This window comes from Epargyreus clarus, unplaced genomic scaffold (assembly GCF_041222505.1).
Source record: "Epargyreus clarus isolate Ecla_fem2 unplaced genomic scaffold, WU_Ecla_fem_2.2 ptg000009l, whole genome shotgun sequence".
NCBI lineage: Eukaryota > Metazoa > Arthropoda > Insecta > Lepidoptera > Hesperiidae > Epargyreus > Epargyreus clarus.
Genome location: NW_027332217.1, coordinates 126,171 through 144,580, shown reverse-complemented (window position 1 = coordinate 144,580; position 18,410 = coordinate 126,171). Strand labels below are relative to the sequence as shown.

The 18,410-nt window shown below is 42.6% G+C and overlaps 2 protein-coding genes across 4 annotated transcripts; one reads left to right on the top strand and one right to left on the bottom strand.

Moving 5' to 3' along the window:
* Positions 1–1,892: 1,892 nt before the first annotated feature.
* Positions 1,893–8,938, bottom strand: LOC140744691 (zinc finger C4H2 domain-containing protein). Of its 3 annotated transcripts, none has more exons than XM_073076305.1 (5): positions 8,703–8,935; positions 7,559–7,730; positions 5,202–5,380; positions 4,335–4,448; positions 1,893–2,473 (listed from the first exon to the last, which is right to left on the bottom strand). In XM_073076305.1, exons 1-5 carry the CDS (start codon positions 8,759–8,761, stop codon positions 2,347–2,349), a joined length of 651 nt encoding a protein of 216 aa, XP_072932406.1. In that variant the 5' UTR covers positions 8,762–8,935; the 3' UTR covers positions 1,893–2,346. The 3 variants fall into 3 exon arrangements, with proteins under 3 accessions (XP_072932406.1, XP_072932407.1, XP_072932405.1); XM_073076306.1 differs by having other exon boundaries at positions 4,374–4,448; XM_073076304.1 differs by lacking the exon at positions 1,893–2,473 and having other exon boundaries at positions 2,505–4,448; positions 8,703–8,938.
* A 946-nt stretch (positions 8,939–9,884) lies between these two features.
* On the top strand, positions 9,885–17,873 carry LOC140744688 (uncharacterized). Its single transcript, XM_073076300.1, has 9 exons — positions 9,885–10,285; positions 10,361–10,828; positions 11,088–11,183; positions 11,320–11,742; positions 12,005–12,289; positions 12,693–17,028; positions 17,120–17,214; positions 17,293–17,421; positions 17,656–17,873. Exons 1-9 carry the CDS (start codon positions 10,148–10,150, stop codon positions 17,758–17,760), a joined length of 6,075 nt encoding a protein of 2,024 aa, XP_072932401.1. The 5' UTR covers positions 9,885–10,147; the 3' UTR covers positions 17,761–17,873.
* The last annotated feature ends 537 nt before the right edge of the window (positions 17,874–18,410 follow it).

Genomic DNA, 18,410 nt, shown 5'->3' with positions numbered 1-18,410 from the left:
AAAGAGAACAAAATTGTTTACTCGTTATAAAAAGTATCCAATATAATAATCATTACAATTGCATGACAAACATTACACTTATCTTGCTTTTTGAGTAGAATGAGTAGCAAACATTGCACCATTACAATTTTTTACGTTGTCAGAAACAAATCTTATAATCATTTCCTATTAATTATTTAATAACCTACTTACGTAATTCAAATTGAAACATTTAATCCTATTATAAGGTAGATCGGCAGTGTATGTACAAAATCTACACAAAACACTAAAGTTACGATGTAAGTAAAACATTTATTTACAAAAAGTACTCCTAATATTTACATTGCACATTTATTTTTGGGTTAAATATTATTAACACAATTATTGGCTAAAGATGCCTAAGGATAAAAGTACAACTTTTAGTGATCAATCAAAGTGATAAATAAAAATGGATGGTCTATTATATTCTTTGGAATATAATCATGGAATAATTTTATATTATTGCTCAAAAAATTTATATTATCTTTTGTATCAATCATGGTGATCCGTTAAATGGTATATAAGTTGATGTAGTGCAGTGCCATCTTTTAGCGATCTATAAAAACATGGGTGCATTATAACTACCAAAAATAAAAAAAAAATCTGCCATCTTTAACATTAACCTCATAATGTATTTATATTAAGGGTTTATCTAATATTTAATGTCATGTCTCATATTTGGCACTTGTTTTATACAAAGTAAATGAAATTAATCTATTCACTACGAGCAAGATGTTTGTTAACAAAATTAATTAATGTGTAAATATAAATAGCTTTTTCCCTGATTTGTACATTAATACAATATTTTTTCTGTGCCCTAATCTTACAAATCGCTTGATTATAATTTGTGTGGTTTAAGAATGAATGAAATGATATTGTTAATGTTTACGTTAAATGTATATGTTATAGGCAAACTCCGAAGCTCCGGCGCTCCTAGGTCGGACTGGTCAATCCTCAGGTCAGACTGAATGACTTAGTCAAAGCCCAAACAAATGTAAATTTTCGGCCTTTGACTAAACAATTTTCGTCAAACCTGGGAGAGACTAATTTGGTCAGGCAAACGTCAAAACACAATTTTATTAAATCGGGGTTTGACGAGTCAAACTCCGATATAGGTATGAAGTGTCTGTTAACGATAGTTAAACGGCTCGCCTGGCGAGATACGTAACAGTGTCTTATCTTCGTATATTTGGAAGCATTTTATCATTTAAGCAGCTTTCAAGTCTTAAGAACCGCTTAACTCTGCCAGTTCTGACACCTGATTGGTCAGCTTACGTGATTTTCACTTTTATATTTGAGATGCTTTGAGAGAATGCCGTGTGGCATTAGGCCCACCTTTTGTACGATGTGCAATAAAGTATAAAATAAATAAATAAATGCTTTGGAATATACGGAGGTTAGTTTGTAAGATTAGGTATAAAAAAATAACATTTTTAAAATTTTGATGTTTATTGTTTTAATAATTTAAAAAAACCTAACCTAACCTAACCTAACCTAACCTAACCTAACCTCACTCATCTTCAATTTTACACAATTACACGCCCGCACGCTCAATGAACGAACATGAAATGACAAAACAATCGGTCGGAACACCGCGAGAGACATTATGAACCTGTTTAAACATGTTCAGATCAACGTTTGACCGAGTTTTGCAGTCGCTTCTAGGATTGACTAGGCCAAAACCGAAACAGAATAATTTACTTTCGACGTTTGACTGAAAATTTAGGAGCTCCTGGGTTTGACTAAAAATACTTCAGGCAAAGGGCGAAATTGAAATGTATTTCGGGGATTGCCTGATGGCTTTGGCCAAACCTAGGATAAACCAGTCCTTCCGCGAAGAGACTGTGTATCGGACTTTGACTATAACATATATACTAAACCTTTAATGCAAGTTATGTTAAATGATGTCATTGATGAAACAAAGTAGTTAAATTTACTTACTACTTGAAATCTTTGACAAAAAATCGACAACCTCACTAAGAAGTGTTGAAGTACTATATCAAATTATTTTTTCCGGATGAGTACCTTATTACACATTACTAAAAGCTTAGAAAATAATAGATGGCCATAATATATTAGTCAGTAGGAAAATACTATTCGACGTTACATAACATTTTACACACATACACAACTGCAAGTGTTGTGATTCAATTTTATATTTTATGAGACGATGACTCCCAAATTGGCCTAACCTGGAAACTAAAAACTGTCACAACATATACAAACTTGTACGACAACACAACGCACACACGTATGATGGGTCGAGGCTCGGGCGGGGCCACTACATCTTCTCGGGCGCGCTTGATGGCTCGGGCTGGCTCGGGGCCACTACTTCTTCTTGGGCTTCTTGGGGTTCCGGGAGCGGCTCTTGGCCTTGCAGAGCGGGCAGATGGGCGCGTTGCGGTGGATCTGCTGGTGGCACGACAGGCACGACTTCATCGGCGGCGGCTGCTGCCTGCGGGGACACGGGACACGCGGACATGTCATGCATAACTACATCCAAGTGTACTCAAGGATGTAGCAACTTCAGGCTTGGTGTCGAATTTAATCTGTCTTTTTAAATATTAGGTCTTTATTAATAATATAGGAGTAGCAGACGAGCTTGCAGTCCACCTGATGGTAGGCTACTGCCACCCACGGGCATCTGTAATCAACCCCCGATAGGATTAAGTATTCCTAGCTGATATCGGCCAAAGATACGCCGCTACCCCTGAGGATTAAGCTGGAACGCCTCGGAAAAGTATATCTTTCTTACCACACCGTTCAAACCAGAACGCAGCAGCCTTTATTCTGCTGTTGTGAGGCAGAAATAGGTAACATTAACTACCCATTTCTTACGACATTATAGATTAATTGGAAATGTTTACCATTTCTTTTTTCATGATTTTATCATATCTTGATAGATGATATTAGAAAGAACATCGCGACATCTTTAACAAACTTAAATTCCACTGTGTCATTATTACCCTGATTATTCAGAAAATCTTGTACAAGCCTGACGAGACCAGTCTTATAATACAGATGCAAAACAATAATAAACAGTAGTTTGATCTGATACTATCGCAACCACCACAATCCACTAAAATAAAATTTCAACCCGATCAGTTCCAGCGGTGACATTTTTCATTTGGTAATATGGTGAAAGCTGTTGCAAGAAAGACCACCCATATATTACGTCAAATATTATTCAAATAACTATACAGTTATAAAGAGATGAAGAGAGTAATTCTAATAATTGTAACATTTGGTACTTTAAAAATATTTTTCAAATGAAATTTTAAGGCAATGAAATAAAAATTGCCACAAACGTGCCTGAATCTTGAACGTAGACAATCACTAATAAGTATTTACTTGTTGTTCTAATAAATATGTATTTTTACTTATGTGCGTAAAATTGTTTATATAAAGTCGTGTATGTTGTCGCGGGTGAGTGTTCGCCCCTACCATACTATTTTTTATGGATGGACGTAATATATAGGTGAGCTCTTAATATAGACAAAGATATACATACCCACACCTGCGTGGGCGGCAGTATACAGCGGCACAAACAATTCGTTACATTAACACTCATTGCACATACCATCATAGGTACCAATTATTGTTAAAAATCAATTACACATAATATCATATACAAAAATAATAATTTTCATGCAATTTGCAAAATAAAATCATAAAATAATATATCAAAATTAAGCCAGGGATCGGTTGTTTTTGACAGAAATTTCAAATTGTTTGTTAAAGTGTCATGCAATTAAATTAATCTTTATTATTGGAAGTGTATCATTTAATATTTCTTCATAAAATACCAATCACGTTTTTGTTTTTGCTAAATGGTATTTTTTAATTTTTTGTCAAATAGACTTGAAATACATATGTTTAAAATTTAATTTTTGCTATACAATAATACATATCACCTTGGAAACCGAAATGGAACATTTTGTAATTAATGTTGATGTTATGAATTATTGGCTAATTGTTTTAAATTTCTTAAGAAAATTTGTACTTTTATAGGAGTTCTTGTTATAGAATATAAATGTAATTTATTCGCAACTGATCTCCCTTCAATTTTAATTATTGTTAATGGGAACTGGTCTCCTTTCAATTTTAATTATAGTTAATGGGAACTATAATTATAATTGAGAGGAGATCAGACACCAGGGACTTCAACTTTAATGCTTAGTTCAGGTAGCAACAACAAAAAGTGCCTAAACAGTACTAAATCAAACTTGAATCTCTCGGATGTCGCAGTTGGGTCCCCAGCGCGGTGTGTGTGTGCGTGTGTGTGGGGTGGGGGTGCAACAAAGGGATAATCGAACCTCAGCTGTACGGTAAGGAAATCTTGTTGGAGGGCAGACCTGAAGGCGGGCGGCGGCGGCGGCGGCTTGCGCGGCGCCGGCGCCAGGAACGCGCGCGGCGCCGCCGGGAAGCGGCTGCAGTACATGTAATACCAATTACATTACATTTTTAACCGACTTCAAAAAAGGAGGTTTTTCAATTCTACCGTATATATGTTCTTTTTTTATAATATTCTACCAGACGAGCATGCAGTCCACCTAACGGTAAGTGGTTACTGCCGCTCATGGACATCTGTAATCAACTCCAGATAAGATTGGATTCTTACCTGAGTTGCGCCACTATCCCTAAGGACTTAGCTGGAATGAATACCTCGAAAAAGTGTGTCTCCCTTACCAGAACACAGCAGCACTTAACATTGCAATTATTAATCAGTTGTAGGTATGGCAGTGGTTAGGCATGTTAAGCAAATTTCCCAAAAGATTATATAGAAATGTCTAAATGGTTACATCAGATTAGAAAAGTGGAAACCAGTCATTTTGAAATTTAAATCAACTCATTTCATAGAAACTTCAAAACTAAAAGCCAATCCACTGCTGTCATGAAGAAAGAAGGTCGTAATTTAAAGGTCATAGTTTTTGTTAAATTCTCATACATTCTCGTACATTTCTAAACATATTTTTAAATCTTCATTTTATAATTTCACAAACTTTCTAAGTAATTCAATCTATTTCGGCTATGCTAACTACATAGCACGGAAGAATCAAAAACATGTGACCGGCATTCGTACCGTGAACCCCAAAGTGGTCACAACTTACACCACTACTCTATCACTACTGACAACTTATTAACTCGATGCTAGATAATAGTAAAATCAAGTGATATCGTACTCGGGCGTGATGGGGCTGCCCTCCTCCTCGTGCAGGTCGGGCAGGCGGTCGAGGCCGAGGCACTGGCGCCGCAGCAGGTCCACCTCGGCCTTCAGCGGCCGGTAGTCCTCGTGCAGCCGCGACGCCGTCGACAGCTTGCGGCCCATGCTCTCCTCCGTCTGCTTTATCACTGTCTCCATCTGGAATTGGGACATGCAACTTCTTTAATACAGTAAACATTTGAACCGGTAGCTGATACAGATCTACACTAATATTTTAAAATTTAAATTGATTGGAAGTCAAAATATGTATTTTCTTAAAAATGAGGCTTTTCCTTCAGTTTATCATTTATCATTACTTCCCGGAATTTTATGCTTATAAGCGACACTATCCGATGATGGATTAATACAGGAAATACACAAAATGAACTCGTTCGATTCCCGGCTAGGAGAAAGATATTTTACAAAAGGAATGATGCAGTTTTAGTTTTTTATCAAAATCGGCTTCGTAACTCCTTTCAGCATTTTTCGCTCTTTCTTACAGTTTTGGATTGGCCCTGGAAGCCCATTTGAAAAATTCACCCTGTATACGACTTCTATTTTAATTATAATTATAAATTGTCACTTGTTAACTGTTAATAGACAGATCGTTAACATCGAGGATTGGTTGAGCAGTAACTAACAACATAACTTGAATGAAATATATGTACGAGATATAAACACTTAATTCCTCGTTACACAAATCGGATAAAAGATAGGTACGTTGAAAACAGTTCAAATGGTATCGTAAAGATATTTAGAGCATCAGGAGCTGGACGGCGATGGCCGGCGGCCGGCTAACCAAACAAACACAGTGATATAGTACAACTGGCCACTGAGCGCCGTCACCGAGCGCAGCCAGGGCGTCACACACTACATTTCTACTAACACAACATCTAACGATTAATTTACACACAAATAAATCAAATCGAAATGTTAGTCTATTTTTATCCGAATGCAGGGGGATATTTTTTTCAAACGTCAATATTTGTCCGTATTGGCACGCCCTAAGCCCAAATGGGATGGTGGATTTTAACATATTATGAGGTGTGGTTAGATTCATCTAAACCGTGGGTGTGACACAGGCATATTTTTTATAGTCTGGTTTCTTGATTTGTTTTTCTAAACTTTAATTTCTTCTGTATAGATTAATTTATAGGGCTTGAATGGGAAGATTGCATAGTAAGTAAAATTGATATAGGATAATCTTATACTAAAATGTGTGCGGGAGAATTGTCACGTACGGAAGCTCATATGTACAACATCCAACCTATTGTATGAATCTCTCATACAATAACGTCTCTCATACATACTCAACAATTAACGAAACATCAGCAAATGCACGAAACGTCTTAAAGGATATTTTATTTTTCTTTTTCTATATCATACAACGTCTAAATCAAAATTACGTTAACTTGAAGGCAATATAAACGAATATTCAGATGCAATCCTATAACCTTTGAAGACTGGCAGCCCTAACAGCCGGCGAACAATCGAGACAGGTGGCGTTTATGTGTTGTTTGTGATTCCAGCGCGCCACTTCCCGCGCCCGGATACTCCGCCATTATGATCGACATTCCCCTACTCTTTTTTGCTAGATCATCCCACTCAACAACACTTTATGTATGAATACGGTACGAATTGTTTTCGTAGGAAGGCATTGAATAATTTTGTAAGAAATGTTAATCCTACATCATACATCTCTTAGGATAGTTGATGTTAACAAATCCATTTTTTTAATGGCAGATCTAATCTGTTGTTTATTATAATTTTGCATTGGTGTCTCTAATTGATGTGTGTGATTTAAAAATTTTGAGACCATGTCAGTTACTGTTGAACCATTGTCTGGATTTGGTTTAAAGACTTCATGAAGATGTTCCAGGAACACTTGTGCTTTGTCCTCATCAGTCGTAGCCCAGGTATTATTTGGTCTAAGAAGAGGTGATTGGTGGATGATCCGGTGTTTAAGATTTTTTGTTGCTTTCCGTAACAAATAGTCTGATGAAGGTTTGGCATCGAATTGCCGAAGATATGTGGTGAAACTTTCATTCGAAATTCTTTACTAACACCCAATAATTAAAGGCAACACAGTATGCTTGTTCTTTCTTTCCCTATATTGCAATAGCACAAATGATACTTTTACTGTAGTACAATCACTGTCACCAGTATGCAAGGGATTGACATGAAAAGATAATTTCTTATGAAGGTTATGTGAACCTAATAAAATGAAAAGCATACATAACACCTGGAGATTTGATTGTTAGCTTATTAAGTACTCTACTTTAGTTGTAATATAGAGCATGGAATTGTAAAATATTATAAAGCTTGACTGCCACCTACCGCATTGATATCAGCATGTATCTGGCGCAGTTCCTCCACGTGGCTCATCTTCTCCTGCTGCAGCAGCTCCATCTCGCGCTTGTACTGCGCCAGGCAGCGGCCCTCCTGGTCGCCGCTGCGCACCTCATTCAGGATGCTGCGCTTCAACCGCTCCAGGGTTATTGTTTTGTTCCTGTAAAAATTCAAGGTTTATAAGCTATTATCGGTACCTGATGGATACTATCCAGGTTGTCCTGACAATTACACTGCAACAGCCAACATGAATAGAACCTATGAAAGTGACAATAAAGTTTGTTCAGTACTACAAACAGAAATAATTGTATTATTTTATATATTCTTAGCTGAACTCCATTTTAACTTCTTTGATGGTCCACTGTAGGCTTGAAGCACACTCCATCATCCTCCTCCATTGCGGGTTGCAGAAGGGTACTTAGAAATTGTCAATTACAGTTTTATCAATGTGTGCGGTTCATTATGGTATATGATAGAAACATTAAAGATAATAGGCATTTTAATCGGCTTAAGGTAAATACACTAACCATTTTATATAAATATATTTGATCATTAAGTATGTTTGTTAAATTTATGTATATACCTATAAGTAAATTTCACTTTGTAGACTAATAGTACCAGACCTCATGAATGAGGCTGGATCATGTTCATTCCTAAATGTTGGATCTGTAATATATTACAAACCTGGGTAAGTATTCACAAATAAAAAGGAATTTTGGAACAGTTTAATCTGCCCAAAATTCTAAGGGTTTCAGATTCAATAACGAAAGATATATTTACTTATTGAAGGTTTGGGTGCGCCCGATTCTACTTTTTAACTGACGGCTTCTATACCGGGCCACATTTTAACCGGGTTTTATCATATTTCTTGTATAACTAATGTTAAAATTAAATTATAACAATGACACTCTGTTTTTATCCCATATAATAACGAATAAAATCAATGTAAACAATTTCGTACAGGCGTGTTTAAGGACGGCGACACAAATAAGTAGCCTACAAGGAATGGTGTAAAATGCGTACAACATCATTATCAATGAGAGATTTTGTAACAAAAAACAAAATCCGTGTCAAGTATTTATTGATCGAGTCCACAGGTGCGAAGGCATTCTGAATATCAATTAAGGCATACCTGATCTCTTTCATGGCTTCCAACTTGTGATATATTTCACGCTCGTTCTCTGCGGTCATCTCTTACTCAAATTTCAGTAAAAACAACTTTGCACTAAAATATAAAACAAACGAAAATTACAAAAATCTTCAAAAACCGCTCATCCGCACATGAGATTAGTTAGTAACTAGTGATGTGATGTACTGAACATACTGATGAAATGAAGTGATTACTGAATGTAGTGAAGTACAGACAAAGTACACAGCTACACACTACTTAGTATCTGTGAAGAAGTGAGTAAAGTCACATAGATAGTGATTGACTTGTGTTAATTATTAACATATTTTCTTATATTCATATCATGTATGATATATTATAATACACGCATAATTATTATACAAGTAAATAAATAAATGAAGTTCATCGTCATCAATTTTTTATTCACGCTCAGAAAACCCCATATACATTAGTTATGCATGTTTTTATAAATAAATTAATTTCGTAATATACCTAATCATTTTCCTAATAAAATGCTAACTTTTCAATGCGAAAATATAATAGCTGTTAATTTCCTTACGTTACTTTCTAGTCTCAGCGATAGATAAAAGTCAAAAAGAGAAGGATATAGGTTACTATGCTCTTTGGAGTGAAAAATAAGATTATGGATTATTTTAGTTATATACGTTTGCAAATTCTTTGGTTTTACCATAATGTATGTCCAGCGTTTCAATGTCAGTTTTATACATTTTATATGCACAGCATGAAAATTAAAGTAGTTAGAGTATGTTAATTATAATGAAATCGAGGGCCTCGTGGTTGTATTAAATAAAAAACACTGTTAGCATTGTTAATACTAATATATACTTATACTAGAATGTAAATCTCTACTCTATTCTACTTCTGCAAGGATTTTTCATGCACAAGTAGCGTAGTATTAATATTGCAAAAATAATAACTGTTCTATAAAACTCTTTAGTATAATAATTGCACGTGTTATTATTTTTAATACATGAAGCTATGAAAAAAAACAAACAAAATAAAATTATTTATCGAAAGTTAAGAATTCAAAGAATAACTTAAATAAAATTATTATTTTAGGGATATTAAAGACGTGACAAATGGAATTAAATGTACTTTGCTGTAGATATACTTTGTATACATTTAATTTTTAGGAGAAAGAAAAATTATTCTCGTCTATGGTATGCTACAATAAATGAAAAATGGCTGACTGACCATCGAAAGCGGCTTGCTGTCAAAATATAAAAAATATTTTTAAATGACGCGTATGGAATATTTATTAGTAATTATATAGTTGTTAATCGTCTTATACATTTTAAATGTGGATTAGTTCAATCAAGTTCGTGTTAAATGTTATAATTGTACGTCAGCAAAGGTCATTTACACCTTTGCAAATCGCTTCGTGTCGTGCGTCGAGGAGCCGTCGCACATAGGTGTTTACGTCCAACATGAGCGAGGAGAGCGGAGAGGACGCTCCGTCGCGACCCAAGCGGAAGATCAAGAAAGTGCTTGTGCTCAGCTCGAGCTCCAGCTCGGATAGCGACGAGAGCGTCGCCGCGGTGGCGATGCGCAGGAAGAGATTGAGGGTGAATAATACCGTGAGATGTGATCCTAGCGAACTCACGTCTCGGGATAGTGTAAACAGACGGAACGGTTTGCAGGTGGTCAGCGACGGCGAGGCGAGCGACAGCAGCAGCGGGAGCTCGGTGGCGGCGCGTCGGAGGCGCAAGCTGCCGCTGCTGCGCGACTCGGACGCGGAGAGCGACTCGTCGGGCTGGGCCACCGACCGCTCGGCGCCGCGCGCCGCCGCCCGCGCCGCGCCGCCCGCCGCCTCGGGCTTCGCGTCCGACAGCTCGGAGGGCAACTCCGACAAATGTTCCATTTGCTTGTTGCGTTTCACCGACCAGCAGATAGGGACGCCAGAGAACTGTGAACACATTTTCTGCTTGGACTGCATCACGGAGTGGTCTAAGAATGTTAACACATGTCCGGTGGATAGGGCCACCTTCAATTCCATAGTGGTGCGGGCATGTATAGGTGGTCGTGTGTTGCGTACGGACCCAGTCACTGTGGTGGAACGCCCACCCTCTGTGGAAGAGCTGGTGTTTGAAGAGCCCACACCTTGTGAAGTTAGTATCTGATTAATTAAGAAAGTATTAACATTATGAATAGTTTAAGTTTGATTTATACATTATTATTATGTACCTTGTCAATTTAACAACAAATAGCTTGTCCTGTGAAAAACTGGTGTATATTATTGTAGGACTTTATTAATATTAATATTTGATTGCTTAATATGAAACATCTTATAGATAGAACAAGTTATAAAGAACACAGTTCAAGTGGATGGAGAAATAGAAACTAATAAGCAAGTATTATACTTGACAGATATGCAGGAACACAAACAATGAGGAGATGATGCTGCTGTGTGACGGGTGTGACCTGGGCTACCACATGCAATGCCTCACTCCTGCTCTCACAGAGGTAACTTATAACTAAATATCATTTTATAACATTATGTAATATAATAATTGAACAATATATAATAACTAAAACTTTATGGTATACTTTTTCTTTTACAAAAAGTAAATCTTATGTAACCTGGTGTTATTTATTGCAGATTCCAGTAGAACAATGGTTTTGCCCGGATTGTATCAGTGTTTTTAATGCTATGGGTATTACTGAAATGGAAGAGATGTTGTTGATGAATTTCAATCTGACATATGCTTCCGGTTCAGTGAGCCGAACAGTTAGGGATCTCGGAAGAATGTTAAGTTATGCTTCAGAAAATCAACCTTCCACCTCAAGTGGAAGAAGAGGTAACAGGACAAATTCAGATGAGATACCCACAACCTCCCGGGGCTCCCGTTCATCACAAAGAAATATTAGCAGTACAAATGCAGTTAGGAGGAGGACAACAGGCACACAAAGGAGGAAACCTAGGCGCAGGAAGACGAGGACAGTTGTCATTGAGTATGAAGTGGAAGAGAATGGTAAATTTCCAATCACAAAGAGAGTCAAGAGAAAGATTAAGAGAAGAAAGGTAAATTGCTGTTTGTTTTTCATGAGTTGTATAATTATGGGCTAATATATCATAGTAATAAGAAGATTGTTTTAAGTACAATAATTTTCACCATTACCAGATGGTAAACAAAATTTTTACATTACTGACTTCTTATTACAGATTTCCATTAAGTGATTAATAATTGTTTTATTATTTATATATTTGTCTGACAATTGATACTTTTACATTGTGTAGTGTTTGGAAATTTTGCAGTAATGTAATATGTATATGTTATTTTTAGACAAAGAAACGTCAGCCGCGGACGGCGGCGCGGCGCTCGCACGTGCGCGCGAGCGTGCGCGCCCAGCTGGCTCGCCAGCGCGCCGAGCCGCGGGCCGAGCCGCGCGCCGAGCCGCTCGCCGCGCCGCTGGCCGAGCGCCGCCGCCGCGCCGGCATCCCCGCGCTGAGCCTGCTCGGGGACCCCAACGCGCTCGACTACTTCTCCGACGACAACGACGTGTCCGAGGGCGCCACCGCCGCCGTGGCCGCGCGCCCCACCTCCTCCAGGCTCGACGCTTACAGACAGGTAAGGAAGGGTTGGACTATATGAAATCTAACTACTGGTTACTAACTACGATTACATGTAGTGATTAGTATCAGTAATCATAACTACAGATTACAAAAAGTAATCGTAAAAAGTAGTTAAACATTTTAATTACTAACTACTAATTGTAGTTGTAATCATGATTACTTTTCATAAATACTTATTTAGAATGATGTTAATAACTACATCATGTAGTGTGATTACTGTAGTTAAGTTATGTTACGATTAAAAGTAGTTAAATACAATGTAATCATGTAGTTAACTACTTTTAAATGTAGTTAGGACAAATAATAGTAAACTACGCCCATCACTGTATGGAGGTTGACATTTTGTGAGCGGATTTTCTTGGGGTCTATGTTAGTTACGTGATTGATTTGTGTTTCAGGCTAGAAGGAAGCTCGTGACGGTGCCGTCGCCGCCCCACGCCTCGTCGGCGCCCGATATCCTTTCGAATATATTGGAGTCTCAGACTCTTCTTCATTCAAAGAATTCAATTGTATCTATATCGGTGGACGGCGACGTGAACATTAAGTTGCTAAACGCTAAACGGGCACCACCCAAATCTTCGGGTAGTAAAAGAAATGATACGAAAGAAGATGGAGTAGACAAAAACAAGCAGGAGAAGGTGGATGTAAATAAGGCGGACGATGCCGCCAGGAAGGTCCCGTCGTACCCCGGCCAGTCGCGCGGCGGCGGCTGGGGGGGCGGCTATCGCGGCAACTACCACAGAGATCAGACCTCGAATAACTTTAACAGAAGCGGGAATTACGACAATAATTACGGCGGGTCGAGTGCAGGGAATGGAGGCAATGGTTACCCGAACCGCCAAGGTCAAGGCAATGCATACCCCTATCAAAATAACAATATGCGACGGGAAGAACACGAATCCTTCGGAAACTATCCCAGGAGACCGCATCAGTATTCACACAACGATGATTTATACGATAGATCTAGGAGGCCCACTTTAGTAGATAATAATAGAGGTCCAAATTATCCTAACCCCAACAACCAAAGGTTGAACGATCAAAACCAGGGCAGGTTCAGCTTGGGTCCGTCGTGGCAACCGTATGCGGGCGGTGCTATCGGCTCCCGAGCCGACATGCCGCTGCCGCAAGCGCGTCACTCGTTCGGTGGCTTTGAAAATCCTTTAGACATGAGGATGGGCCAAGCCCCTTCTATCACTCCTACTCCTCACACCGTCGACATGTTCTCCGGCGTGCAAGCGCCGCGCCAGGAGAAGCCCCAGCCTCAATCATATCAACCACTGCCCGAGCCGCCGACGTTCAACTTCGATAAATTGGCTGACGTCGATAAATCTGAGGACGAACGAAGCGACTCCGGCCTGGTAATCGATACTGAGAAATATGACCCCACGGAACCCACGAACGACGACGACAGCGGGAACGAGGAGAAGATAGTCGCCGTGCCGAGAGCCAGCGAGCCGCCGCCCGCCCTGCCCCGCGCCAGCGAGCCGCCGCCCGCCCTGCCGCAGCCCACGCTGCCCCACGCCTCGCCCCCACACACCGCCGTTCAAAGCATATTAGCCGGTATAGACACTAGTACTATGAATGTTCCACCAAATATATTAGATAGTGCTGTAAGACAAGTATTACAAGAACATAGAAATTTAATAGTGCCTACCGGTGCGGATTCTCGCCGAGACAAGAGCGACGAGGAATCCGACGGGGATTGTCCAAATTTTTCTATTTATTCTGCGACAAGTGTTCATATAGCTAACAATACTATCAGTTTACCCGAAGAAATATTGAAGCCTCCATCGGAAGATAATCTTGAAGATTTAGTTCAAGAGGACGATGAAACTCCACCCCCTGAAGTAGCGTCACCTAGTGATTCAATGTGCACTGAAAGTATTGTTCAAGCAAATGAAGAAAAAAGGGATGTAATTCCTAGCAAACCATTATCAGATATAAAGAAGAAAACAGAAGAAGAATACAAGGAAAAGATTTCAAAGAGATGCCCTATAACTACAAATACACGTAATCCTATTAAAATAAAACTTAACACCCCTTCTCTGATGAAGAGAACATTGTCATTGTATGATGAAGACGATACAAATGATGGGATGGACATGAATGACAAATCCGAAGTTCCCGTGGAAACAATGGAAGATAAATCATTACCTAACACACCCAGTCCAATAAAAGAACAGAATGATGTTACGGATAAGGAAGAAAAGGTTGAATCCTCTGATCTTGAAGTTAATGACAAACCTAGCGACGATTTAGAATTAAGAAATAGCAATAATTCTAAAAATAAAAGTATTAAAGACGCATTAGATGCAGAGGAAGCAGAAATTTCTAAGGAAGTAATCTCAAGTAACACTCCGGAAAAAGATCTTGAAAGTGAATTAAACGATGATAAAGAAACGGAAGATATAAAAGTAAGTGACATCCCGGTCGCAGAAACAACTGAAAATCAAGATGCGGTGTCTGAAATCGATGAAAAGTTTGAGAACGAGGACCATTCAGACGAAATTAATGAAGATATTTCTGAAAGTGAATTATGTGAAAAGTTACCTAAAACAGACAGCGAAGAAAAGGACAATGTTGAAAAAATGACAGAATCTATAAGCGAAACTGAAGACGAACGAAGCTACACACCCTGCTTGGACGAGAATAAATCCAAGGATACTTCGTTGGACACTGAGAAAGAGAAGGGCATCGAAGGGCTCGATACTGAAATGATATCTGAGGAGGAAGGCAATGAAATGTTTTCTGAAAACGAGAGGCCTGCCTCCCCGGTGTCGCGCGCCTCCCCGCCGCGGCCCGCCGGCGACGGCGAGGAGGGCGAAATCGTGGACAAGAAGTCCAAGGATGAACTGAAAAAAGCCTCGGAAAGGGACGAAGGAAAGAAGAAGAAGAAAAAAGAATCCAAAAAGGAGGCCAAGGAGAAGGGCAAAAGCAAAAGGAAGGGGGACATCGCGTTTAAGAAACTCAGCAAAAACGGGAAAGAAAGGAACTACAGGGAGAGGGACAAGGACGAGAAGAAGAACAAGAAGGATCGGCGGGAGTCCAGCGAGACGCCCGAGGAGCGGCAGCGCAGGCGCCGGGAGAAGCGGAAGGACCTCGAGCGGTACGACGTGCGGACCGTCGTCACCGAGAAGAGGAAGAAAATGAAGGACCCGTTCGGCCGCGACATCTCCCCGCGCGCGCCCTCGCCCTCCCTCTCGCGCTCCCCGCCCGCCGCCTCGCCCGCGCGCCGCTCGCGCTCCGGCACGCCCGCCGCGCCGCGCCGCTCGCCCTCCGCCCCGCGCCGCGCGCGCGCCTCGCCCTCGCCGCGCTCCGCCACGCCGCGCGCCTCGCCGCGCCGCACGCCCGCGCGCAAGCGCCGCCCCGAGCCGCGCCGCCGCGCCGAGCCGCGCCGCGCCTCGCCCCGCCGCCGCCGCTCCGCCTCGCGCGGCCGCAAGCGCCGCGCCTCCGCCTCGCGCAGCCCCAAGCCGAAGCCGCCCAAGAAGAAGAAGCGCGCCCGCTCCGAGCGCCCGCCCTCGCGCCGCCGCGCGCACAAGTCGCCGAAGCGCCGGCGGCGGCGCACGGTCAGCCGCTCGCCGGAGCCGGAGCCGCCGCGCGACTGGACGCCGCCGTCGGTCGACTCGCGCCTGCTGTCGCCGCGCACGCCGCCGCCGGAGCCGGAGCCGGAGCCGCGCCGCCCGCGCCTCGCGCCGCTCGACGACGAGAAGCGGAAGCGCAAGGAGCGCCGCCGCCGGGACCCGGAGCGCCGCAAGCGCGCGCGCGACGGCGGCGGGCCCTCCAAGGAGGTGTTCACGTCCGGCGACAACATCCTCGTGAGCGTCAGCTTCAAGGACCAGGAGCGCCCCGAGGCCGGCGAGCGGCGCAAGCGGCGCGAGAGCAAGCGCGAGCGCCGCCGCCGCCGCCGCGCCGACGTCGAGGCGGAGGTCGCGAAGCCGGTCGCGATCATCGACCTCGACCGCTCGCCCTTCCGCGAGCTGACGCCGTCCCCGAAGAACGTGATCGTGCTCAGCGACAGCGACCGCGGCGACGAGCCGGACAAGGAGCCGGCGCCGGCGGCCGCGGCGCCCGAGCCCGCGCCCGAGCCGCACCCGGCCGTGGGCCCCAAGACGCCGCCCGAGCCGGCCGCGGCGCCCGAGCCGGCGCCCGAGGAGCCGCGCGCCGCCGCCGCGCCGCCCGAGCCGCGCTCGCCGGACGCGTACGACCCGTTCGAGCCGACGCGCTCGGCGTCCGCGTCGCCCGCGCCGGCGCCGAGCCCGCCGCGCGCGCTCATGACGCTGGAGACGGCGCAGAAGACGAACATGTCGGCGGACGAGGTGCTGGACCGGCGGCCGCTGTCGCCCATGGAGAAGGTGCTGGCGCTGCTGCAGTCGACGCGCGACGTGTCGCCGGAGCCGCCGCCGGGCGAGGCGGGCGAGGCGCCGCCCGCGCCGGCGCCGCGCATCGTGCTGCCGTCGCCCACGCGCTCGCAGCCGAAGCTGTTCCTGGGCAAGCCGTCGCCGATCAAGTCCAACCCGGTGAAGCCGATGCAGCAGCGGCGGCCGCCCGAGGAGGCGGACTCGCCGTACTCGCCGGGCTCCAGCGACTTCGGCGACCTGTTCGAGCCGCCGCCCGGCGCGCCCAAGGCGCCCTCCAAGCTGTGCGGCTTCGACGCGCTGTTCGACAAGCCGCCCAAGGGGCGCAAGGGCAAGTCCTCCGCGGCCAAGGTGCCGGTCAAGCTCAACAAGAAGAAGGGTGAGTCCCGACGAAACTTATTGATCGATTGTTATGTTAACTATTTTTGGTATGACGACTACGATTAACGTTTTTCTCGTTTCTGTTGCAGGTAAAACGCAGGTGGGAGTCAAGATCGACGAGGATAATCTGAAGATATTGGACGACTTGCCGAGCTCCGCGGTCGAGATGCAAGTGAAGAGCAAGGTACCGCGTTACTGACTGTTATTTGATGCATATTTATGTGCTTGATGAGTAACGCTACATGGTGTTGACGTTCCGCAGTTCCTGAAGAAACTGAACCGGCAGGAGCGCGTGGTGGAGGAGGTGAAGCTGGTGCTGAAGCCGCACTACAACAAGAAGCACGTCACCAAGGAGGAGTACAAGGACATCCTGCGCCGCGCCGTGCCCAAGGTACGATGCACTATTTGTTACACGTATTCTAGTATAACATAGTGTATAAAAAAGTTAAAATCCCGTTTATTCTTGACAGTTGAAACAGACAGCTGTGTTCCAAACTGATGATATATAAAAAAAATATTCCAGTGAAAGGTTTAGTTAAATGAAGTTATAATATTTATATAAGTCATTCACACAAGTTTATCCGCATTTGATATGCTCATGGTATCACGTGATGCAACATTTCAGATCTGTCACAATAAGACGGGAGAGATCAACCCCACGAAGATCCAGGCGCTGGTGGAAGCGTACGTTAAGAAGTTCAGGAAAAAACACAAGCTGGGGCTGGCCTAGGGCCGCCCCGAGCTCACAGATGTTCTATAAGATTATTGTAATTATTATAATTTATGTACGGTCAATGTATTTTACTTAAATATTTAAATAAATAATTTAGAGTTAAAGCTTGATTAGTATTTTTTTTGGTTGATAGTTTGGAAGGCAGCTCGTCAATAGTTAAGTGTGTAGGCTACGAGTGGCGATCGGCGCCTGAGACGAGCTTTACGTACATAGGTCATGTAAACAAATTATTTTAAATAAGGCTCAGATTTTGATATCCACGCTGACATAATCAGTAAATCTTAATATATTTCATTTTCCTAAGGCAAACATGGCAGCTATACGTGTGCACACACAGTATGAACAGTTGCATATTTGCATACCCTTTGGGTTAGGATAGGAGCACAAAACTAATGTATTCCACATATAATGTATTTCACCTTATCCTGCAATAAATGAATTGAATTGAATTGCAATCTGCCTAGATACTCCAGATCGGATAGTCCACACGCAATCGCGCCAAGTCAAACTCTTATTGATCATTTTCTTTATTTTTACACATATTTTTGGTATAAAAATCGATCTCTTTAACGCCTTAACGCACTAGCGGTTAGCCGCTTTTACAGTTTAATATGAAACCGCCTGTGATTGCGGCAGAAATATGAATA